At 35.7% G+C, this 26169-nt stretch overlaps 3 protein-coding genes across 5 annotated transcripts; 1 reads left to right on the forward strand and 2 right to left on the reverse strand.

The window, feature by feature from the left end:
* Positions 1 to 234: 234 nt before the first annotated feature.
* On the reverse strand, positions 235 to 5420 carry LOC147867698 (SUMO-activating enzyme subunit 1B-1-like). Of its 3 annotated transcripts, none has more exons than XM_087315492.1 (10): positions 5280 to 5420; positions 3180 to 3231; positions 2852 to 3041; positions 2670 to 2749; positions 2456 to 2575; positions 2088 to 2141; positions 1938 to 2004; positions 1653 to 1756; positions 925 to 1032; positions 235 to 527 (listed from the first exon to the last, which is right to left on the reverse strand). In XM_087315492.1, the coding sequence occupies exons 1-10, from the start codon at positions 5372 to 5374 to the stop codon at positions 423 to 425; spliced, it is 975 nt and encodes a 324-aa protein (XP_087171618.1). In that variant the 5' UTR covers positions 5375 to 5420; the 3' UTR covers positions 235 to 422. The 3 variants fall into 3 exon arrangements, with proteins under 3 accessions (XP_087171618.1, XP_087171617.1, XP_087171619.1); XM_087315491.1 differs by having other exon boundaries at positions 2088 to 2144; XM_087315493.1 differs by having other exon boundaries at positions 2088 to 2144; positions 3156 to 3231; positions 5280 to 5296.
* A 4328-nt stretch (positions 5421 to 9748) lies between these two features.
* On the forward strand, positions 9749 to 11936 carry LOC147867699 (RNA-binding KH domain-containing protein). Its single transcript, XM_087315494.1, has 2 exons — positions 9749 to 10071; positions 11461 to 11936. The coding sequence occupies exons 1-2, from the start codon at positions 9832 to 9834 to the stop codon at positions 11881 to 11883; spliced, it is 663 nt and encodes a 220-aa protein (XP_087171620.1). The 5' UTR covers positions 9749 to 9831; the 3' UTR covers positions 11884 to 11936.
* Positions 11937 to 14284: 2348 nt separating this feature from the next.
* Positions 14285 to 19182, reverse strand: LOC147867700 (ubiquitin-conjugating enzyme E2 22-like). The gene is made up of 6 exons (XM_087315495.1): positions 19068 to 19182; positions 16155 to 16299; positions 15968 to 16045; positions 15611 to 15723; positions 15089 to 15192; positions 14285 to 14933 (listed from the first exon to the last, which is right to left on the reverse strand). Exons 1-6 carry the CDS (start codon positions 19068 to 19070, stop codon positions 14630 to 14632), a joined length of 747 nt encoding a protein of 248 aa, XP_087171621.1. The 5' UTR covers positions 19071 to 19182; the 3' UTR covers positions 14285 to 14629.
* Positions 19183 to 26169: the final 6987 nt, after the last annotated feature.

Genomic DNA, 26169 nt, shown 5'->3' on the forward strand with positions numbered 1-26169 from the left:
TCCTTTTCCCAACTAAATTTTTACTATTTGAGCAATTATATGGTTTTTATGGTTGTTGCAGGAAAACTCACAAAATATAAAACTTGGGTATTTCAGTGTTTTTGCCCCAATTCAAAGCATGCATGAAATTTTATATGCCACTGTATCCATCAGTTAGCACTTAATGCATGATATGACTCCTTACGACTGATCATTTATATGAGGTACTGAAAATGAGGCCTAATCTATATAATATACACAAAAAACGACGTAACTTTTCAGATTGTAAACATATTTGTATCTGCTCCTATCAAAGGAAGTTGAAATTGGCACAATACCTGTGACTAAGTGACCATACTCTGCTCCAGTTCTATAACTACAATTTCAATTGAGATGACAAACTGAGAAATGAGAGTGAAATATTTCCAGATTATATGAACAGCTCAAGATCTTGGGATATCTTCAATAACTCCTTTCCCATCTGATGGATCAAAGAAGAAGTAATTCTTTAGAGGTTCACCTTTCCCCGAAATGGCCTTGAGCAGCTCCTGCAATCAGGTTTTATTTGGGGCGCACTATTAAAGATATTATTGACACAATAATTCCTCTACAACATAATCATACGGTATAAAATACAATTTTAATAGCTAATATAGTTATTAGAATACTAAATATTAATAATATTAATGATACAGCAGTATAATGTGTAATGCATAACAATATACAAAGTCGAGAAATGAACTGTAATTGACCTCATTTCAACATTAAGAGGAAATGTAACGTTTTATTTTGTAGAAAAAAAAACATAACAGATATTAAAACTTTTAGCCTATGTTGCATACCTTAGGGAGCTAAAAAGAAAAGATACTGTGTATGCCTACAGGCATGAAGAGACGTGCCTATCAATGCAATCATGCAGGATAGATATCCTCTAAACAGTAATACCTGACCAAGGATTCCCCCAATTATAGCACATACAGGTGGAAGCTCCCTCGATCCACTACTCAAAAGCTTTTGCAGCATTTTCTCAGGAACCAACATTTCAGAGACTCCCTACATTTAAAATAAAATAAACTTTTAACAATTAACAAGATTTCTTGAGATGTTAATTCACCACTATTGAGTCATGATGATGCATCTTTCAGATTGATTCTAATTTAAATTAGATGGCATGGCTTGAAATGTTAAGACATCACTATTGAGTTCTGATGCATGATTTGCATGGTAATGTAGGCTGCATTTTCTTTAAACACTATCAATATAACTACTGAGTCTTGGTGAATGATTGCATCATTGTCATTTAGCGTAGATGGCATTTCTTTAAATGCCAATGCATTTCCTGTTCACCACTGTTGATTCATGATGATGCATCTTTCAAGTTGATTCTAATTTAAATTGAGACAGCATGTCTTGGAATGTTAAGACATCACTGTTGAGTCCTGATTGCATGATTGCATCTTTATCATTCAATATAGACTGCAGTTCTTTAAATGTATCATATAACTATTGAGACATGGTGAATGTTTGCATCAGTGTTGTAGATGGCACTTCTTTAGATGTTAATGTATCACTATCAAATCATCACAAAACTCATATGTTGCTTTGTCATTTACCATAGATTTTGTTTCCTGAATTTTTAATGCCAAATAGTTAAATCAGCTGATCCATCTTACCTGTGACTCACAAAGTCTCTTCCTTACATCCAATATACTTCTCAAGTCCTCGATGCTCACTTGGCCAGGGATCCGAGAATTCAAGTTTTCAAACTCCTCAAGAACTACATCAAATGTAAAATCATAAGAGAAAATTTTTCGGTCATAATTATGTACAATTAATCAAACAAGAATTATGTTGCAGAAGTACAGTTACATGTGAATGTGATCTATATTTCAAAAACGGTTAACTATGCTTACTTTCCAATGCAATGTATATCTAAGAGAACAATGAAGTCAGCTTACTTCTCAATGCAAAGAAAAGCTTGCTTGCCTTCTTCGGTAGCTTATCCCACCGAGATCCAATAGATTCCTGAAATAAATGAATCAATTAATCAATAATAAATATGGAAATTTAACTGTGAAAACGATGCATCAGATGGGAAATAACATTACCTCTAGACTACAGTACTGTAAACTTCGCACAGAAGGAGTCTCGTCATCTTTCGCCTGCTATTTAAGCCATCTAGGGTTTTTCTTCTACCTCTCTCTCCCTCTCAATACATATATGGGGAAACTCTGCAGTACCCTTCAGTTTTCGGCATTCCCAAATTGCTACTACGTCTTTGTTATTTCTCTAAATGCCCATGATAAATACTTCTTGACCAATTATTTGGTCATTCATCCCCTTTAGCTCTCCCTCGAGGGTTGACGAGAGGCATTTGGAGAAATAACATAAACTGAGGGGCATTTCCATAAATAAACAAAAACTCAAGTGTATTTAGGAAATTTTCCCTATAATATCGATACATACACAGCTATACCTTTAGGACATAGGAATGTGTCTGAAGATCAACAAAAATCTCCCCAAAGGGACCTCGGCAATCAATTGTGTAAAACGCAACTTTGTGCTCCCTCTTTCTACACAGAGAATTCACAAGCATCTGTTGTTCAATGAACAGTTAGATATGCAGTGAGTGGAGATGGAGAGAAAAAAATAAGTAGAAATATAAGTAAATAATAGATGTAGAATGATACCCTATACTTCAACGGGGAACGGCCTATAACAACAGCATCAAAATTATCTAAGAACGTAATGGGCTTCTCAGCTAGGATTCCTGCATTAATTTCTCATAGAGTAACCATTAAGAGTAACAAAATTGTCTAATTGTGCGAAAATATGATTTCATTGGGGAATTGGATGGCACAAAAAATAACACCTTTCTCAACTGAAACATGAACCATAGGATTGAAATCTTTCAAAGATTCCATACAAACAGTCGCATAATCTCTACTATCATCTTGATCTGCTGACATAAGAAAATTAGCTGAATCAACAGCTAATCTGCTAGAGGTTTCCTCCATTAAAGTCAAGCTTCCAATCCCAGCCAAAACAATATTCTTGCATAGCTGAAAATTATTAAGATACTCAAATAAACTTCAAGAACTACATATAGAAGATGAGATTGATATTAAATTTGTACGATTTCCAATCCTGTATGAGAAAATGTGCATGTGTAGTACTTGGCATAATAAGCTCAATCAGACCTCTGCCAAAACATTTGACATTCCAATGACTAGAACACGTCCTTTGCTAAGCCTGTACCAAAGACATAGGCTCAGTTAATTTACACTTGAATTATTCTTAGGCTCAGTTAATTTACACTCGAATTAATCAAAGGATATAAGAACCTAGTCACAAAACAATCTTACTGCACTCTTGGAGCAATAACCTGGGCTTATATTAGACGTGCACATCAAGATATGCAAATTATAAACAAAACAAAATTTCCCTGAACTAGAGAGCCTTTGGAAAAAACACAAAATTTTCCATGTTAGCATTTGGTGCCTGATACAAACTTTCGGAACATTAAAGGAAAACAGAACTAATAGACAGCAGACCAAGAAAAAAAACAGACTAAAAGCTGGCCAAAATCAAACTAAGCTTCTCTTCACTCTGTAATTTCTCTCTCCTACGTCTCTACATTAGTTTTAGTAATTTATTTATTTTGGGTGGTTGATCTCCAATATGAGAAAAAACGTTTCAAACACAATATTCTCATTGGCCATAAGGATATTTTTGCCTTATAAAGAATAATGTTTCAAGTTCATCAGTTATTAAACCTTGTGAATCTAACATACAATAATATTCAAAATTTTCTCAATCTTTAGGCTATGATTGGGCTTATTCTTTGCAGTTGTTTATTTTACTGTAAACTTTGTGCATATCTTTGAACAACATCAATCCCAAAAACAGCTAAAAGTTTACAAGAACTTCAAAAAATAGTGATTTGACAAAAAAGTAGCCTCTAATTTTCTTTCATTGGATATAAGCTATCCCAAGGCGCAAAGTGAACCATGGCAAATCTTCCAATGTAGAAAATTAAAAGAAAAGCATGTCGAACAAATTTCACAAAGCAAAGGGCGAACTTTGAAAACGAACTAAATTACTAAAAGAGCTACAAACGCCTCTAGAGAATTAGAAGAATGAAGATGAGGAGGTTGTACCATCAATTTCTATGAACACTCCCCTGCAGAATCAAAAAAGAATAAAGAATATGTTCTTAAATGCAAAACAAAGAAGTCTAAACCGAACAGAAGAAAAAAATAGAATGCATCATTTGAGAATCATACTATGGAACATAACTAACAATGTTACATTTGCACTGTAGAAAACAGTTGTGAGAAACGACAGAAAAACAAACTGAGAAATCAGAGCAATATATTACCAAGCATGTGTAAAATGTTACGTTTTCTAGATAGGTACAATAAAAAAGAAACAGAAAAGAAGATGCAGGATCAGAGAAGCATGTTATGGAGCATGGGTAAAACGCTGCACTTGGTACATGGAACAGCTTAAAGAAACAAATACTGAATCATTGAAGCATATTACGAAATATGAGTAAAATGTAATGTTTGCTACAAAGAAAACAATGAGAAGAAACACAAAGAAAAACCGAAAAAAAATGAGGAATAAGAGAATAATACACAGGAAACAGTCTGAAGAAACATCTAGAAAAAAAAAATGGATGATCGGATAAGCATACTATGAAACGTGTGTAAAATTCAGCACTTGCACCATAGAAAACAGTTCAAAAGGAAAACAAAGTCGAAACACAGAAAACATAATTAGAGAAGCATCAGTAAAATAGAGAGTTAAGAGGACAGAAAGCATAACCAGTGAAGCAAATTACGAAATATGTACGAGATTCTACAATTGCTTAGCAAAAGTGAAATGAATATTCTGAGAATCATATCATCAATGCGTGTAGTTACTCTGTTTGCAACGCAGACAATGTGTATAGAAAAATGGAATATAAAAGAATGAGGAAATGCATGATTTGAGAGGGCATATTAGGACGAGCAAAAATGTTCACGAAGTATCCGATCTAGGCATAAAGCCTGGTGTTTGTTCAGTTATGCAAGAGACAGCTGAGACGAGAAATAGAGGGAATCAAACAGAACCAAACGAGGAGAGTTGCAGCGAAACGAGCAGAAACGGGACGAGGAGAAACACGGTAAAACGGAGATAAACAAGGAGAAAGAAGGGGAACGGAGAGAGAGAGAAAGAGAGAGAGTAGAATCGAAGAGAAACAAAAAACGAGTGATTTCCATAAGAAATAGAGAGATGGAGGGGAGGAGCTTGACCTTCTCTGAGTTTCTACTCCCCAGACTCGAATCTGACGATCGTAAACGGCTGCTTCTTGCTCGGTCAGAAGCTCTGCAGGGAGAAGGTCCGCCATCGCCGATTAACAAAAGAAGAAACAAATCGCTAAAACTAGAACTGTGTAAAAAGCAGAAAGAAGAAGCAAGAAAGCAGAAGAAGAAGAAGAAGAAGAAGAAGAAAGAGAAGGAAATTGAAAAGAAGAGAAAACAAAACAAAAAAATCAAATTAGAAGTCATGTTTATTATATTTCCGCAAAATGCCCCTCTCCCTTCCATTCCATTTTTGCCTCGTATATTTCCCCAAAATGCCCCTCTCCCTTCCAATCCATTTTTTCTCAACTTAATTATAACACTCGCTCGACTTAATTCCCACTTAATTATAACACTCAATCATGACCCTCGTTATTTATGTAGGAAAGAGAGAGACACACACACAGGGAGCTCTCTCACTCTCTCTCTCTCTCTCTCTCTCTAATTAGCTTACCCTAATGGTAAGTCGTTACACTATTAGCACTATGTCTTGTGTTCGAAACCTAATTTTCTCACTTCTCTATTACTTCAAATATATCCCTTAATTCACTAGATGCCATTGTGAACTCCATTGGCCAACCTTACCAACTGAGCTACATTCATCTAGGCTCTTTTTTTCTTTTTTTATTGGTAAAAGCACGCAATTATATTAACTGTATGTAAAATCTGCTTAGTTACAACACTTCTTAGTCTCCTCTACCTATCATATGCCTATGTAGGGAGAGGGACGTCCTGTAATGCAATTAGAAAACCTGAATATGCACTTGAGGAAATGCTCTAACATCCAGAAATTCCACATAAGAATGCCTTTCAACTTCTTCATATAGACTTTCACACCATGTCTGCTAACAAACATAAAATTGTTACACGTATTCCAATTGTGTTACAATCCCCGATATGGTAAAAACTGGAACGATATCTTCGGCTCGTCGTTTGGACCATTTTGAATATAATAAGAGAAAACTCATTGTTGAGGCCTCAAATAACAATGGGTTAAAACTTGCCTCGTGTCTTGTAAGTATTTTCAAATGATATGCGACATAGGACATTTAATGAACCTATGGGTATTGTCCTCCTACAAAATGTCGCCAAAGAAGCACATACCTAACCCTAATCCTTGTCTCTTTAAGGTTAAACCTAATGGGAGCCCACGAATCGTGACTCTCCATATGAATACCTTTGTATGAAATGACAAATTGGAATGTCAACCATATTGCAATATTTAGCACCACCTTGCATTTGACTTACATACATTCCACACCATTTTTGCTTTAGGTGATAACCAAGATAATTATGTCATTGCATGATGATACAATATATTCGTAAGTGACCTGTAACAAGCATGTACCATCCTGTAACCGCCAATCCACCCATCCACCCAACATGCAACACTTGTTTTCATTGGCAAATATCCATGCAACAGTGATATATCTTGTGATTTCTTCCAAATAAATCCATAATTTGGGGGAATATATAACCATCAATTAGCATCTTCAAATTTTGGCAACCTTTAGGATTCCTTATCAACCACATCTCCCAAATCTACAACCCCTAAGAAAATCAAGGTAATGCAACAATCAAGAAGAAATAAGCAAATCATTTTGTAGTGAATTACAAAGTTCGTGATCACTTAATGGTGCCCACTCAAAAAAAGATAATGCATCTTACCATGACCTTATTGATCGTTGCTCGTATTGTATCTTTAGAGAAATACATCCGTCAAAGCAATGACCACGATGATGCATGAATCTTTGTTTTCCCATGGCCTAATCATTCATGCGCAATAAAATATTGCATCATAGATATCCATGGTCAATTTTGTTGATGCATATCTCATAATAATGCAAATCTTGAGCCATCAATTGCATTTCCAAATCCAATATTGCCGCACCACCTAAACTTTTGGGAGTAGCCAAATGGTCCCATGACTTCTCCCTTCCGCCATAACATGAACAGAAGAGGTTGTAGTGTTTGTAAATGCCTTTTTAGTCCAATGGAGCAGTTGTAAAAAAATATAATAACATGGGTATTATGATACATTGCACAACTTTGAGTCATACATGAAATGACTATATATTGAAACTTCTAATACATGTATTTGTCTTTCAATTTACTACTAATCTAGTCAACCAATTGAACGTTTGCAACATCAACATCCAATGGATACCCCAAATGCCAATAAATTGATCATCGTGTAAGCATTGGCCCTCACCACTCCAAATCACTCTCCGTACAAGAAATAAAGGCAAGACTTCCTCTAATTTATATGCAACCTTGAAGCCAAGGCGAATTGATCCCAAACTTGCATGCTCGTTTCAAGTTTATCTTTGGAGGCTTGTAGAAACATAAATGAATTATCAGCCAATGCTTGGGCCACCAATTGTCCACCAAATGTCACTGATGGGTAGAGCAAGGTAGAACTGAACAAAGCTAGGCAAGAGCAAAGTAGAGTAGAGCTAGGGCAGATGGCAAGGTATTGAGAGATGAGCAAAAAGCAAAAGATAGAATACTAAGAGATGAGCGAGAAGCAGAAGATAGATGAATCAGAATATTTGATTCCGTAATTTGCGTTGTTCACCTTGATTGGGATCAAGGTGAACCCCTATATTTATACACGGTGGAGTTTTGCATGCAAGTAGAGGGAGTTTCATGCAGGAGCTTCTACAAAGTTCTAGAACTTTCTGGAACATTAAAAAGAGATATATGAACCTATATGTATTGGCGTTTACATCATGATTCTATGTTTGATCAATCTGTTAGACTAATTGATTACATAAACAAAGTTGTGGGTTCCGAAACCCATATTGATTTGACGTATATATATGACATTACTAATTGAGTACATAGACAAAGTCGTGGGTTTGAAACCCATCTCGACTTGACGTGTATATAAAAAAGGAAGATGCAAACCCACAATATCACCACTGGTTACAAGATCGGACAACGTTACTAACAATGGATGTTTTGCAATAGCAAATAACAATGGACTTATTGGACATCCTCACCCCACGGATCTACTAAGAGAAACTTTCGGAGTAACTCCACCATTAAGCATCACACAAGATGTTGCAATTTGACCTAGCAAAAAACAGAAGCCGACACATACAAGGACCAAACCCCATATTATACATCACGCTCGAGAGGAAAGACTAGCTAATATGAGGATATGCTTTTTCCAAATCTAATTGCACCATAATCATTCCAAATTCTTGATGTGTATGTTGAGCATAATTGGTAGCCCTTTTAACATTCAATACATTATGGAATATATTTCTACATGCAATAAAACCATATTCTCTCTCTCTCTCTCTCTCTCTCTCTCACACACACACACACACACACCTCCTCAGTGTCCCATGCCATCGAGGGTTGATGCGAGTCATACCTTGGGTTCCGCAAGGATCGCACATGCTTAGCTAACAAGATCCATAACTACATCATCGTAGTCTCAAACATAAGTTAAGCCTCCCCTAATAAGAAGGAAGTTAGCAAGCCCTAACGAGTTCACACTTGAGTACTTTATGTGAAATGGTCAAGTGATAACACACTTAATCGTAATTGAATATTATAATTCATACCCTTGTTCTTTTTAGAATTAACCCACGCGTACTCATCATAAGATTAGGGAAAACTATGGGGAACCTATATCACGATCAATGATGGTTATGCCCAGAACGCCTTCCTTTGCATATGCATTGTGCATAAAAGACCATTCCATTTTGGCAAACGCAAATTGCGGCATGACCCCTTAATATTCCAAGAAGGAGAAAATGATTTAACCTTATGATAATGACCCCAACTCTGGCACTACCTAAGGAAACATACATTGAAACATGAACTATCGAAATCCTAGTTATGGAAGTCCACACAACACACGTGCGAACACACACACACACACACACACACACACACACAAATCATGTTACCAAACAAGAGATAATACCAACCGTGTTACCCACCAACATGTATAGAAAAGAAACACGTTCCTATTGGCAATATCCCACGTCCTCAAAAAAGCATCTCCCTATGCTAACAACATGCGAATGAATGCTCGATTCGACCAACCTCAGCTAGAAGGGGTAGACTCATGGAGCTCCAAATTTGGGGTACAGTCACTTCCTTGTGTATCCGTTGACAGAATCACGGAAAACCACATTCATCATCATCATCATTATCGGCGTCTTATTATTATTATTATTCTTCTTCTTCTTTCTGAGTTGTGTGCCTCTGGGAGGGTTGGTGCCGAGAGAAGGGCATTTGGGGAAATAACCAAAACCCATGAGGCTGGGCATTTTTGTAATTAAGAGAAACCCCACCCCCACCATCACCATCACCAACACATGCTAAACCCTAAAACTTCTGCAGAGAACTCCTATCCTCTCTCTCTCTCTCTCTCTCTCTCTCTCTCTCTCTCTCCTTCCGGCAGAGAGCTTCTCTGAGAAGCTTCGACTTCCTCTGCTTTCCTCCCTTCCAGCAGTTTCCTCGCCTGCTTCTTTCTTTCGCCATGGCGGCCACCAAAGTGGCAACAGTGCGCGACGAAGCAGAAGCTATGGAAGGCGTCCTTCCACTTCCCCTCAAGCCACAGTTCCAACCTCTGAGCGCGAACGAGATAGGCGGTGGACGGATTCAGTTTCGCAAAGTCATCGTCCCCCCTCATCGCTATACTCCCCTGAAACAGCACTGGTTGGAGATCTATACCCCTATCTATGAACAAATGAAGATCGATGTACGTATGAATCTCAAGGTTAGTATCGATCCTTTCTTTCTTTCTTTCTCACGTTTATTCGTTATGTCTTCCATTCATCCATCCATTCAGTCTTTGTTCTTTCTTTCTATTTTTTCCCTTTTAGTTCTTCTTAGTCTATTAATTTTCATAGTTTTTCTCCTCCTGTCAAAGAAATATGAACATCGAGCCGAGTTTTGCGGTCTTTAATCGCATTCCCTAACTTTCCGGCTATTATACTTCTTCTTTCATGTTTTTCTTTTCTAGTTTTTCTCGGAGCAGCGTTTATTGCTCTGAAAATGCTAAATTGGATGCTATAAGTACGGGATTCTTAGGAGATGCACGTAGGATAGGAGCCACTGAATCCTATGGTTTAATCATCCGCAGTCCTGTTATCTGTACTTCTGTCTTGTCTTAATAAGAAAATAGTTGTAGAGATTGATTTCTAATCACGAGATACTCGTATTAATTTGTTTGAGATGTTGGCAGACAGTTCCCTATATCTAGTACTTCTATGTTTTCAATTTTATTTGGCTATAGGTAGTTGGATCAATAATCATTATTCCTTTATGTTTTTAATGAGATTTTAATTGAGATACTGCCGCTGACTTAAAATCCTAAAAATGTATTCATGATGTTGAGCAATAAAGTCAATGTTAGAGAACTGTTAATAGAAATGTCAGAACTTATACTGGCTTGTTTGAGAACTTCATGCAATATGTTCTATGGTGATGTCTTCTCATATCTGTGTATATACAGTTCCAAAACTGGAATTTTACTTTTTTCAAATTATACTCAGTTCAGTCTTCCAAACATTAATATTTAATGGCATTCGAAACATTAATCTTTAATGGGCTTGATTCTATTTTAGACATTTTTTCACCTGTGCCCAGTGTATTTTTTCTAGTCAATTTTGTCGCCTTATCTTCTATTCATATAAAACTCAAACTGCTTTTATATTAAACCTAACTAAGGTCAGTGTCTGCATTTTCCTTTCTCAGTTTTGAAAACTCTGCTCCTCTAGTTATTATGGGTACTGGAAACTATGGATATGTACAAAATCAAGGCTGCCATCATGAGCGTTATCTTCTGAAATGTCAAGTGTGCTAATTCGAAGCCACTATCTTGCATTGGTTATCTCCATAAACAGTCGTGTCACTCTGTGCACGTGCCTGAAAACAGGAATTATATTTGTTTACCAAGTGTATTCCCTAAACCCTAAAGAAGATGCAGGGATACCTGGAAAAACAAAAGGTTTTGTGGTGATGCATGTCCTATGATAGATATATTTGAAGATTAGGAAAGAACGACTTTGTATTTTTTGTTACTCTAAATTTGTATTGTTTCTTTTTATTTTTTACTTGATGACAATGATGACCATTGAGAAACACTTGAAATTATTTTATGCAGACTCGAAAAGTAGAACTGAAGACAAGGAAAGATACACCTGATGCTGGCTCACTCCAGAAATGCGCTGATTTTGTTCATGCATTCATGCTTGGGTTTGAGATTGCGGATGCTCTGGCCCTGTTGAGGCTCGATGATCTCTATGTGGAATCTTTCGAGATCAAAGATGTGAAGACATTGAAAGGGGATCATTTATCACGTGCTATTGGTCGGCTCTCTGGTAAAGGAGGCAAAACTAAGTTTGCAATTGAAAATTCAACTAAAACGCGAGTTGTGTTAGCGGATACACGTATACATATACTGGGGTCTTTTGCAAACATCCGGGTTGCTAGAGATGCTTTGTGTAGCCTTATTTTGGGGTCTCCAGCTGGGAAAGTGTATTCAAAATTGAGAACTGTAGCTACCAGACTAGCAGAGAAATATTGACCCTTTTAAAAATGTTTCTTGAGAAAATGGTATTATAAATTTTTCTTCTTCTCTTTCTTCTCTTGGAGGAAGTTTTATCTTGATATGGGAGTTCAGTTTGTGATTTTTGTTTGGGCTAAGGATTGTTTGTTTATGAGATCTGCTACTTGGGTGGGGGCATTATGCATTATACAAATCATTGACTTCTAAGACAGTGTTTTGAGAATGTTCATATGTTTGTTATCTAAAGGATTCCAAAGTTATAGCAATGATTGTAGATCAGCTCCCTTTACCTGGACCCAACCCCCTCAACTCTGAAGTCAGAAATACATGTAGAGACTGGTGGTGATTTAAAGTGCTTACCGTCATCACGATTGGTTTTTAGTTGTACACAATTAAGACTGCTAAGATCATTCTAGAGTTGAACATGATGTTCTAAGGAAGAAACATGAGAATCAAAATTATGTACGGTTCATGGTTACTAAATACCCAATGTGTCCAATAATATGATATGGTTGCGTGACATGCAAGGAAATCACGTTTAAGATGGAATTTTTATGTTTAATATGTTTTAAATGATGTTGAGATAGTGCCATGCCATATCTAAAAAAGGGTATGGTTTTGGTTCTATTTCCATGTAGTGCCTGTTATGTTTATTCAATGGTTTAGCTTTAGTGTATGCAACTCAAAAGTGTGGGATTGCTCATTTTCTCTAATGGAGGAATTCTTGTTTAGATGATACATTCAATATGCAAGTTGAATAATGCTCATGTTCAATATGCAAATTGGTTTTCTCATTCTCATCTTCTGTTTATGCTCTTGGAGTAAGCACTTGTGATTTAAGTGAAGAATCTAACTTTGCAAAATTTTATGTATGGAAGGGAAAGTGGTTTTATGTCAATGATGTGTTTTCCATCTTTTCCATGTTTGTACAAGGTAGTTTAGATGTGAACAAGTGCCTCTAATTATGTCTCAAAGGAGGAGGCATTCACTGCTAAATATGAATGAGGACTTCACACTAGTAGATATTGCACAAAGCTTTAATGTTTTCCTTCCAACAAGAAAGGTTAGCGGTTGCATTTGAAACCCACACATCTAGTCATGTTTGTTCAAGCAGCCCAATGTACTAAACTAACTTGGTGAATACTGCTTAACTGCATGTGAACCATACATACATATATCTATGGAATCAAACTTCTTTTGCAAATAATTATTTTTGGTGTCTGGTTCAATCATGTTTACCCTGAAACTACTTTTAGTTTACATTAATGTGCAGCAAAGATTCTGAAACACACTTTCAAGGTGGTTAATTCATTGAATGTTTAAAACAAATGACTCGTTTGGGTGGTAATATATCGACAACAAGCTTCTAGGTATGACAAACGTTTGCATTTTTAGATAACATTGAATCTACTAGAAGGGCAAACATGATCGGACATTGTTCCTAAATCTCCAATATAAACTAGTGCCTGCATCTTTGAGCTCCCAGATTACATTGGAGATGAATTGCATGCATTCCTAGGTGAGGTATGCTTTTCCATAGGTTGCATTGCCTTTTAATTTCGCAACTCTTTACAGGTTAACAAGATTTCATGGATTATTGGTTGCTTGCACCAATTTTCAATTAATTGTGATGTTTTGAAAACAAACAATTTTTATGCAGTAACAATAATTCTATAGCATTCTTAACAAATGAACCAACAGAGTGGAGTAGGTATGCAGCAAGTGTAAATATAATCTTAATATTTAACTCATCATTACCAATATTGCATGTGTAAACACATACAGTTATACATTATTATATTATAGGCATCACGAAATGAATTGCAGCTAACTTAAGTCCAGGTGCAAATGTAAAAGGTATGCATACAGCAAGTAAATACATATACATACATTATGAGTATATACATACCACACACTTCATACTAAACCTACATATATTTGCTGTGTAAACACATGAAAATGCTGCTATAGGCATCATTAGAAATTTTTCTTTCATACATAAACAAAAGAAATGCAGCAAGCTTAATCCATATGGAGTACGCGGAATTTACTATGTATAGATTCACTATCTCATACAATAGTCATCACAAGCAACACCACGATAAATAATATCATCACCAACAATCTTTCTCTATCATACACAATCAAAACGATATGCAATAATAACCTCTTAACCCATCTACACAGACTGCGTATGTTGTGTATGTAGTCAACATACACACACGTGAACTCTCATTCTACAACCATGACAAAATAAATAAGACAGTAAAAAGTCATCACTGTCCTATATGGATCCCTATGCCTATTCAATCAATCAATCTCCCTCTTCAAGGAATCAATCCCCCAGTAATCCTTTCTAATCTTGATTTTCTTTCTATGCATATCCAAGCTAGTCCAAGTCTTTTTTTGGTTGTGTTCAGGACAGCAAACTACTAGACAATACACTAATATATGTGATATTTGAGAACCATCATCATCAGATCAACTTTTCTTCAGCCTTTTTGAGATCCACATTCTATTTTACTCCACTAAAAGATCAACACATCTTTTTGAGTTTAATAACAACTTTCTACTTCCGGTAAGTTCCCAAAGAAACTTTGCATCATCATGAAGAGGACTCAATTGCATCTTTCTTTTGTATTGGCCATTACAGCCATTAGTATATCCCTCTAGAGAGAATATTCTGTTTGATTGTATTCCTTTTTTCTTAGTTGGAATTATATAGAGAAAAAAGGAGCCCTCTCACGAGAAAAAGAAAATGCCATTACAATCTTTTCAAGCTTTTCTTCCTTGCTTCCATCTTCTTCTTGTCCACAGGCAATTTGGCTGAAGAACTGAGCTCGCCTTCAAATTTCTTGCCCAATAACGGCACTGCACTGTTATTAGACCCACCATTCGTAATACCTTCAAGGCTAATTTGATCCTTCTGTGATATAGTATTTACGATAGAAGGGAGCGGATGTGAGGTGATAGTATCTCCAGATCCTGCATTGACTGTAGTTGATTCCCCTATGCCCACAACTTTGGTCTTTGGTTTTGGCTTTATAGCATGTATGCTTGTCAATAACCTTAAAAAGAAAACATGTTCGTAAGATAACTTTTATCTGTATATACATCCATGCACAATACAATACATGCATGTGTACACACACACACACACACACACACACACACACACAGTGTGTATGGAACTACTATATGAATAATATTGATGATAATCTACCTAGCATGTCTAGCATATCCTTCATAATCCTCCATCAGCAGCTTTCCAGCCTCTTCATTTAGAGCAGACTCAGGAAAAGGCTCGATTAGCAAGCATCTCACAACCTGTTACATTTTTAATAGCATACAGAAAACATGTTTATCTTCATATTAATAATCAAGATCAAGAATGCAAAGACAACTAAATGACTCTGTGAGTCAAATAATTTAAACAGAATACACACCAGATTACTTATGTATTATTCACATATATGCATGTGTATAAAGATAGGTAGATGCACAAAGATCAAGTATAATTGACTGGGCAGTTTTTTATATCATGAAAACCAGTAAGTAGGGAAATATAGTTAATCTTCTCAACATTTCATATATATTAGATTATTGGTGAATATTAATAGTATATTGCTTATTGATGTGAGTTGTTCAAAAGTATTCGTGGTAAAAAATTGCAATTTCTTTCAAAAGCCTTGAAAACGGGTCAATTGGCAATTATTTGCACACAAAATATTCCAAATATTGTTACCATGAGGACATGCCGTAAACCAAGGGTGGGTTTCCAATCTTTCTTCAATGTGTTGACACAAACTTCTCCAGTCTTTGAGATATTTGGATGAAAAATCTTTGTCATGAAATAGCCTGTGGAAACATATGTATATAAGTAAATATAATATACACATACAATTACTCTTGGAATATTGTATTACATTATGGACAACGTAAAATTTACAGATGTACAAATGACCACTAAGCACCTGACAACACACACACACACACACACACTCTCTCTCTCTCTCAAAATGGCGACTATTTATACATATAATCGGAAAGAAATGCACACGCTTGTCTACTTATGATCAGAAAAAGGCTACTTCATACAAACCTTTTGGTGGTGTCTGAGGGAAATCCTGACTCAGAGCCAGCTTTATCCGAAAAATACCTCCTTCATATGGTGTCCCAGCTACAACATATTAAGACCAACAAAGTGCAAGTGAGAAATGCTCCACATTGAACACTCACAGTACACCTTATTGTATTTCTTTGAAGGTGTAAATAATGGCATTACTTACAGGGTCCTTCAATATCTGCAAAGATTGTAGATAGATTGTCATCATTAACTATTACACGAATATCTTCTGGAGGGCTCTCATCAAGGCTCTTGAGCTCACGTGCTAGCTCTTTGATCACTCTAGGTGGAAGGTTTTCATTAGTAGCCTACATGAAACAAACACAAAGAAAACAATTTATACACGTAAAGAGAATTATTTATTAGCACACCAAAAATCCATCACTAACTATTATCATAGCTGCTCAAAGAATGCATTCAAACAATGTTTTCATTACATTAAATCCAACTTTACAATAGAGCAAATTGCAGACACAATTTGCAAGCTTCATTACCATTGTGCACACACCATATACATCAAGAATTATAGTCATAATTTAGTTAGACAAATGTTACATCCATTTTTCAAGCCTGATTACCAAGATGTGAGTATGGTATATTATCTGAGGCATCACATCTATTTGCTACTAGGCATATGGTTAGATAACCACTGTACCCATTTGAGTTGCAATCATGATTCGTAGTAGATCATGTGAGAATGATCAGCCTAGCATTACAAGATTAAAGCCATTCTTTGGCTAAATGATCAGCCTAGTCCACAAATTGAAGTACTTTGTGGTGAGCTTACCCATATCCTGTGAGGGCTATGATTGATTGTCTTTGAACAGGGGTGGCTGATGACTTTTGTGATTTTTGGGTTTTCATAATGGGGACATTCTTACAGTCACATCAGGTCTCCACCAGTAGGGTTGTTCTTCTGGTCATGTCAGTTTTGGACGTGTAATTAGGGCAAGTGTATTTTGGAAGTCGTTGAATGTATTTTTTTTAAACCCATTGCTGACTCTTTTTCAGTGCAGCAAATAGAGTACACTCAGGTGCCACTTGTTTGCCCATATTAACTGTTTTACGTCTAGGTATGTGAATTGTCAGGAGTTCCCACAATCATGATGCTAGTTGTGGCCATGATTTGTCTCTTACTGCTGGCGGTACCACAAATTTAATACTGTTTAGGTAGCCACAACTTAGCTGCACCTTTATGCAAAAATGAGCTGCCATGACAGTATTGTAATGATTGCAGGCGTCCGTTGGGACGTGTCTTTTTGGCACGCCAAATGACAGCTATACCTTTGTTAGGAGGGCTCTCAACTGGATACATATTGATATTCTCCCATGTATTTCTTTCTTTCGTTTGAGGTCTTTTCATCCTTGTGACATGTATGAGGTTGGAAATCGGTTTTAATTTGAGCCTCTGGATGCTTGGTTCAATCATGCATTCGCTTGCCTGGCACCAATCTAGTCCTAACATACACTCCTCTTGACGGATGGATACGAAAATAAACCTTGCACAGTAAACCTGCGCATCATGGTTTGGACTTCACAAGAGAGGTTCCCAGGCAAGGAACTTCTACTCATTTAATATGGAACCCTCTCTTAGTGGTAGAAGTTCACAAGAGAGGGTTCCCAGACAAGTATATTATGTGAGAGGAATTGCATCTGTTCACAAACCAGCAAGATTATAACCACCATTTGGTTAGATAATAGTTAGTTTGCAAACTAGATAGTTACCCTTTGGTAATCATCCAAGAAATCACATCTGTTTACTACCTGGCATGATCATATTTATTTAGATGCGAATCTTATGCTTAATGTGTTCACATAGAACCCATCATTAAGTTAATGCATTGATATAAAACAAATGAATATTATGAATGCAGAAAATATTCATTTAATACAACTAAATGCATCAACTGTCTAAGACTAAGAAGCTTATTCTAAAGGTTATAAGGCATAGCAATAACAAACGCATTTCTTTCTTTCTTCGGCTACCTAACTAAACCAACAAAATAGACGATGAAGACAACCAAAAGTTGCACAAACCGGATTCTGCATGACATAACTAGATGCCAAACGAAGATCGCTTTAGGAAGTACACTTTTCTGCTTTCAGTATCAGAGTAAATGAATTCATAAAAAGATTTCCAGCTAGTACAGCGTCATAGACCAGATTGGGTAGTAAAAATACAATTTTTTTGGTATGTTGAAGACCTCTCTCGAGATGTGTTAGTGAATAATTAGAAGGAGGTAATTAATCTCAGACATTAATATTTCATAGACCAATATTGGACAACGTAAATATGGCCTCAAATAACCGAATCCATAAACATAATCAGATGTCAAATTAGTAGAACATCAAAGGTCAAAATATAGGAGTCAGAAAGTAAGTTTTTCAGTCTCTTGAGGACCTAAAATCAAATTGGGTGGTAAAAAATCAAGAAATTTCAGTGACAAAGATCAAATTGGGTAGGAAAAAATCAACAAATTTCAGCGACTTCAAGAATAAATACCAACTTGGGCTGTAAAAATCGCCAAATTTCCGTGACTTGAAGACCAAATATAAAATAGGATAGTGACAATTTCAGTGGCTTGAAGACCAGACACCAAATTGCGGACAACAAAGTTCGGTGATTTGAAGACCAAGTTAACATCAGGTAGTGAAATCAACATTTCAGTGCCCTGGAGACCGAAGAATGCGACGGCTTGCTCGTAAGTATTAGGGTTTAGGAGAAATAATCTTGTTGTTCCAAGGTTAAACAGTGCATTCCACGGTTAAACAGTAAAAAAAACACTTATTACATACATAATTTCATGTTTTCAAAGCCTAGACTGAAAGCTTAAAATCATTAGACCATTTGATATTTATCTATATCAAGCTATATAGAAAACAAACTTTTTTCAAAAATCAAAAGCAATGTGAATCGACGTAGAGAACAATATACCAGGAATGGAACAAAATATACAGTTAAAAAGACAGAGAGAGAGAGAGAGAGAGAGAGAGAGAGAGAGAGAGATCTTCTTGCGGAGAGAGACAGAGGGTAAATAGAAGAGAGAAAGCAGGAGAAGGTGAGGTGGGTAGTTACCATTTAAGGCAAATCTGGAAGGGGGAATGGGGAGGATGGATGGATTTCCTTCTCTCAGAAGCTCTCTGCTGCACGAAACGGCGAAGAAACGCCCACAAATGAAGATCAAGAGAAGAGCTCCTTTCCTTCTTCCCTGTGATAGAAACGCCCACAAGCAGGAAAAATGAAGAAAAAGAAGAAGAAGAAGAAGAAGCAAAGAAAAGACAGAGACAGAGACAGAGAGACAGAGACAAAGAGAAAGAGAAGAAGAGAGAGAAGAAGAAGAGACTGTTTTCTCCTTCTTCTCTTTCCTCTAGTTTTTCTTCTTTCTTCTTTCTTCTTTTATTTATTTATATAAAATTTTTTTACTCATTCATCATATGTCTGTATTTATTTCTTCCTTTGTATTTATTAATATATATTTATTAATTTCTTTATGTAGCTTTACTTACATACATACATTATACATACATACATACATCTCTCATTCATTGATGAATGTGATTTACTTACTCAATTGCTATTCATTCAACTAGCCGTTACATCTCTTCTGTCTATGTGGATAGATGGATCTATTTAATCTCGGTCCCCTTCTCTATGTGTATGATGTGTATGTGTATGTGTATGTGTATGTGTATGTGTATGTGTATGTGTATGTGTATGTGTATGTGTATGTGTATGTGTATGTGTATGTGTATGTGTGTGTGTGTGTGTATGTGCATGTGTGTGTGTATGTGCATGTGTGTGTATGTGTGTATGTGTGTATGTGTATGTGTGTGTAAGTGTATGTGTATGTGCATGATGTGTATGTGCATGATGTGTATGTGTATGTGTATGTGTATGTGTATGTGTATGTGTATGTGTATGTGTATGTGTATGTGTATGTGTATGTGTATGGGTATGCATATGCATATGCGTATGGGTATGCGTATATTGTCAATGACATGGTATGTGTATGGGTATGCGTATGCGTATGCGTATGCGTATGGGTATGCGTATATTGTCGATGACATGGTTCTTGTCGATTGGAAAATGACCATGCCTCCTCAAGACTTCATGTTTTGCTACTCATAGGTTATTTACCACCAGACTAGAGCCTTTCTAACTTTGGGTGTGGATTTGTCATCCGTTTGTTGTTCGGATATGATCCCAAGTACATTTGATCCTTGAAATTTTGCGCCTCCTTTTTTTCCCTTGGAGAAATATCCTTTCATTAGTTATGAACAATTATTACAATAAAAACTGACCTACCATCAAGCTACCATAGATCTGGTGCATTCTTCCTTAGGTCCCATCCCTCAAGGATAAATAGTATGAACACTCCACCACTATAGCATAACGCCTATATCGTGTGCTTGGAAAGGAACTTGCATTTGGATTTATGATATGTTGTAGGGTGATTGATAACAGGATTGGGTGCCATTAACCTCCTTTTGTGTCCCTTTTTACAGGGCTAATTGATTACGGCATATTCAATGACCGATATAATGGATGATCATTTATTGATATGTTCAGATGGATCAATGTTTGCACCATGTTGATAATGTGTCTAAGGGAAATGGTTGCCCACTCATACTTTTATATAAGATGGTGCACGTTTTTATAATATCAAGCATTACAAGGCTTTTTTACATGATGACATTAGCTTGGCGTATAGCATGTGAACTAAGGATCCATGCATAGGGATGGGTTACGTATTGGATGGAAATGATGGGTCACGTTATGAGAATGCACTTAATGGAGTTTATAGGATTGCGTACATGAATTCAATATATGTTTAAATGTTATTCAAGGAAGTTGGGTTGGGAATGAGGATTCCTCATGTGATTTTTGATCAACTGCAAATGCATCCATCCTTGATCGTGAACCACTTTGAGGACGAGGGTGGATTGGACCGAAGTCATGACCATGTATTGTTATAGTTTTCAACCCTTGGTTTGAGTTGATTGATAGTATCATCATTCATGGAATAATGAAGGAGGATCCCTCATTTGGTTCAAAGGTGAATCATAATGGTATTGTTGATGAAGCGAATTGCAGAGAAAGAATATTACCATATTCATATACGAGTGAGATATATTTGGGAGCCATTGATTGATGATGACAAAATACTTTTATTTTCTTTCTTTTCTAAAGGCAATTTGTAATTTGGCTCTCTTGACCCCACATATTGATATCATGTGTGTAAAGGACCAACATGGAAACCATACTATGTAGAAAATTGTCCCTTTACAATGAGAATGATTTGAACACTAGTCAACATCATCTCCGTCCTTCAAATTCTCGTCATGACTATGTTTTTTTCACCATTTTATACAAGAGCAATGTAATCCTTTCAACCCTAGGTTGTGAATATGCATACACTTGTATGTAAGATTTTTAAGAGAGAAGGCAACTACGGAGACTATGTACTCTTTAAACTAAAAACATTGAATATTTTTTTACACTGAACTGAACTTTGTGGCCATGTGTTTAGCATTGCCATCGTATTCAAGCCTTGATTTATGGAAATTGAAATAGTATGGCTATTTTCGAGGGGAAAGGTATTGGTTGTGTATGTTATTTTATAAACAAACACATGAAAGCTTTGAGGCTAGTTACTTTAGACTCAAAGCCCCAACCATAAGGTTATGAAGGCAATGCCTAGTATTTCAGCAAGTGATGTATTATTTCCTAACACAATTCTTCTATTTTTGCCTACGCAAATTGCATACCTAATGTCACAAAACAAATCGCATACCTAAATGTCACAAAATTTCTTTGTTTGCTAATGAAAAATAGTTATTGTAAACAAACAAAGTTCTTGAAAATAAGCTTAGTTTTTTTAATGATCCAAAGGCATTTCCCCTTTTTAAGGGAAGAGAACCTATTTATGCATATAAAGAAAGATTCCTAAGCATGCCTTCCAATCCATGATCTGATTTTTCAACAATAGTCTCAAGCTCGACATTCCAAGACATCCAAATATATGAGCATTGGGGGTAGACTCATTCAATCGATGAACACCTTCATTAATGTTTTTTAAGAGGATATATACTAGACAAATATGATACATATGCACACATGTAGGCCATGCATGCATTCGGCCATATGCATACACTGTTACACATATAATATTGACTTTTCATGTCATGAAGAGTGAACCTTGTTGCAAAACTAGAGAGTGTGAAGTATGATGGTGTTCCGTATAATGTGGGAGATTGAGAAAATTATTTTCTCAACAAATATGTAAGCATGTCTTCAATGATCTCTATTTGTTCCATACTCTAAATAATCTCACAGAGGAATGTCCCACCTTAAAAAGGTTCATAAAACTAGGCATCAAGGATTTTTCGATGATGTTCTGCAATGATAAACATGACCCTCTATTACGAGGCTCAAACTCTTTATGTACCGTGTGCAACATACGGCATCAAATGTTAAAAGTGTTCATATATCTCCACACATTACCACATTAAAAGTATGGTCATATGGAAAACCAAATATAATCCCCAACCATAAGCAACGATAAGATTAACGATAATGAAAAGACTACTTGCATAGTATCACTATGTATACGTTGGTTTCAAGTCAAAGGACATGTCAAATCGCTGATTTTTGTTGACCTGTGACTTTAACGAATTGTCAATAATAGAATCAATTCTTGAAAACATAAGACACTTACAAAAATCAATATTCAAAGTTTTCCCAATGTTATGTTTTCATTATATTGGAATGCCATTTCAACTAAATTGACAATGGTGAAATCGATCATAATCCTTGTGTAACATGTAGGATATTTTACTTATTTATTTATCGAGCTTGAATTCTTGAATGACGTCTTATGGAGTTATCCCTCACATTGAGCTAGTCATGTAAATGATAAACTTGCATACCTACTACATTCAACACTTGTCGTGTATGTTAATCATGATAATGGTAAACATGATTGGCCACATGACCAAATAGATACTTGTGGATTTGGTTTATCATTAACTACAATAGATGCTTGTGGGTTCTAGCCATCAACAGGCACTTTGTAATGTGGAAACATATAAATTTCCTCAACAAAACTATGCTTTTGGAATTGACAGGGAACTATAAGCTAGCTAAAATTAGTCTTAATCAATTGTTTCTTCGTTCTTTATCACTATTCCTATTACAATAGAAAATTTTGATTCCCTTTAGTTTATTTGGATAATGTAATGTTTCATAATGGGTCATCTTTAATCCAAACCATCTCATTTGATTTGAGAGCCACATCCAGCTTTACAAGTTGTCTTTCAAATGCATATCGACGTCAACCATGACTACATCATGATACTATGATAACATTAACGGCTTGGAAATAATAATGTAGTGTCATGATTGTATGACTTACATATCTCATTGAAAAAATACATGTCCAATGTAGTGTAGGCTACACTCATTGAGGATTAAACACTTCACATAATTGTAGTAGTTATTTTATGCATGTTTAAAGGCCAATTCAATGTGTCGAGTAATAAACACAAGTGAAATGAAATTGATGAAAGTTTCCATGATTTCAGTCATATATGTTTATGCGATACCAACTTAACATGTTTATCTCATGTAAATGTTACCATGGCATGAATACATGTATTTAAGAGGTGTAGTGAAAATATTATGGAATGCAGTTAATTATTTTCATCCTCAAGACCTAAAATTTTAATGTTGGTTTCTAGTTTGTCATGAATAAATGACACAACAAACTACTTTACAAAAGTTTTACAATGATGAGTTTGTCTTCAAACTCAACGACATGACATGTTGTTGCTCACAATTAGACAACTGTGTTATTGATAGTTACTTTTGTCTATTATAACTTGTAGTTGTTCATAAGTAAAAAATCATGACATGTAATGCTACAATACGTTGGAATTTAGAGATATGGATTGGAAATACGACTAAAACTATGGTTATTTACACAAAAAGAGAGTAGACAATTGTTTAACGAGGTTCACTTGATAAATGCATATATAATTGGTATGATGGTGACTATTTGTAACATTAAGTGTTTTCAAATTGTTCATTCATAACACTTTGTCATATTATAGAATATAATAGCGTGAGAAATTATAATGTCAAGAACACTCTATTTCAATGAGAGCACTCTTCAAAGAAAAATTTATCGACATTTTGTAGCATATATTAACGAGTGAAGGGTAAAGTCTTTTGAGGAGATCCACGCGCACGGAAATTGAATACATTTCATTAACATACCCGGGATGGTTGAAATCAAACTTTGATGAACAACTTTCAAAAGGTCTTAAAAGCTTTTTTTACTAGTGAATCATGGACAATGACAACCATAAAATTAAGCACCATGACTTAAACATTTGTCTTATTATGCATGCATAATATGCATCATGTTGAAATGGCTGACATAGCTCATACTAAGCTTTCTACGAACATTGTTTTTCTAAGTATAGTTTTATTTCATATAAGCTTTTGATGCAATGAATGACATCTCTCCAAGTGACTTTATAAAAGTTCCGCAATTGATTGGTGGACCACAATTGCCATGCTCATAAAAAAGGTGTGATTGTGCCATGTTGCAGTATTGGTTAAAAGAAGTGATGATCTGCAGATTTAATGCATATTCAACCTAAACATTGATTCACTCTATGCATTATAAATTAGATAGCATTCTCGCAATCGCATGAGGAATCATGACACATTTAAGTGGCTAATGATTCAAGTAGGATTATCTTGTGCTTTCATGTGGTTATAAAGTGGGAGAAGGATAATAAAAAATTGGCCATGATTTCATATCATACAACTTTCTTCTAGATGCCATACCTATATATCATGGAAATGGCTTTGTTGTAGCTAGCTAAAAAAGGCAAAGTTGATTATGACTTTGTCACCACCAAATATAACATAACATAGGTATGTAAGTGGAAAGTGACCTCGAGGTTTGTGGATGTCCTACTTTTGATCTTTGCATGTCATTGCCATTTTTTCATGCTAGTTATAATAATACGTAGCTATAGGTTTTCCGTCTAAAGTTGGTTCATGTATGACGTGTGTTGCATCTTTATCACGCCTTTACGAAGCACGATAATATTTACGGATGCTTGTGTTATCACGTATTCATGTTCCAATGAAATTTATGCATAAAATAAAAAATGATTTGTGGAAAATGTATGTGCTTTGTCATAAGTTTCACTTGTGATTTTAGAAGGAAAAGGATGGGAGATATGGTGTGTTTTCCTCTTGCAATAAACAATGGCCAAACTCAACCAAATCATGTAGGATTGAACCTAGACACTTCAACATATGCCAATCAAGCTCACAATAAGAAGATTTGCCTACAAATTAAAGTCCATCAAATTTTCTTAGTAAGAAGGTGTCAAAGTCGTAGAACTCTAAATTGTTAGAATGGCCTATCAAACTTTTTTATAAACTCAATACATGTGGTCCCATGGTCAAGTCCCAATAAGATCTTCTGCCTTCTAGACCCACAATACATCCATAGATACATGGAAGAAAACTTGTTGTAACTCCGCATTGTTAGCATCCTTTGAATGAAGTTAAAAGCTCGAATATGTTTTTCATCCACAAAATCAAGTCTCGATGTTGATAGAACTTTCATGGTAACTTTGTTGTATGTTTGGTGAGCCTCCATGATATTTCCGTATATTGTTTATGTGTCAATTGCACACTCAATGTTGTTCCATGTGTGTAGGAAGTTGTTCACATTCATTGCCCTATTCGCGCTACCAAACCTTTTATAAGGTTGATTGTCTAGAAAGCCTTAGAACAAGGTGATACAAATACACATATCTTTCTAGAATGTAAATAAATGTCACCCTCTAAAAACCTTGATATTATGGAAATTAGTGAAGCTTGGATAGATATGAAGGCCTTGTGCTTAAGTCTTGAGAAGCTGGAATAACCGATAGTAGATTTTGTAATATGATATGAATCATGATGCAATGTCAAAATATTGTTTATAAAAGGGGTACATTTAATAATAAAGCTCTTTTTAACTTCGTATAAAGTTTATTCCAAATTGGGTAGCTCTTCTTGTAAGCATTATATATGAGGTTAATATCAAGAACTTGAATGATACAATTGAATGAAGCTCCATAATATAGCAAACAATGAAGACAAGGCA

This window comes from Azolla caroliniana, unplaced genomic scaffold (assembly GCF_043228905.1).
Source record: "Azolla caroliniana isolate FFs.n. ecotype wild unplaced genomic scaffold, voAzoCaro1.0.p SCAF_2, whole genome shotgun sequence".
Taxonomy (NCBI): Eukaryota; Viridiplantae; Streptophyta; class Polypodiopsida; order Salviniales; family Salviniaceae; genus Azolla; species Azolla caroliniana.

Bases quoted from the DNA above. Each gene is read 5' to 3' on its own strand.
- LOC147867698 (XM_087315491.1), bottom strand. From the start codon at position 5,374: ATGGCGGACCTTCTCCCTGCAGAGCTTCTGACCGAGCAAGAAGCAGCC. The intron at 3,232-5,279 runs GTCAAGCTCCTC...TCTTTGGTACAG, and splicing joins GGAGTAGAAACTCAGAGAAG to GCTTAGCAAAGGACGTGTTC. The intron at 1,757-1,937 runs GTAAGCTGACTT...CATTTGATGTAG, and splicing joins GCTTTTCTTTGCATTGAGAA to TTCTTGAGGAGTTTGAAAAC.
- LOC147867699 (XM_087315494.1), top strand. From the start codon at position 9,832: ATGGCGGCCACCAAAGTGGCAACAGTGCGCGACGAAGCAGAAGCTATG. The intron at 10,072-11,460 runs GTTAGTATCGAT...TATTTTATGCAG, and splicing joins ATGTACGTATGAATCTCAAG to ACTCGAAAAGTAGAACTGAA.
- LOC147867700 (XM_087315495.1), bottom strand. The intron at 16,046-16,154 runs GTAAGTAATGCC...AATATGTTGTAG, and splicing joins TGCAGATATTGAAGGACCCT to CTGGGACACCATATGAAGGA. The intron at 15,193-15,610 runs GTAACAATATTT...AAAATGTAACAG, and splicing joins GTTTACGGCATGTCCTCATG to GTTGTGAGATGCTTGCTAAT.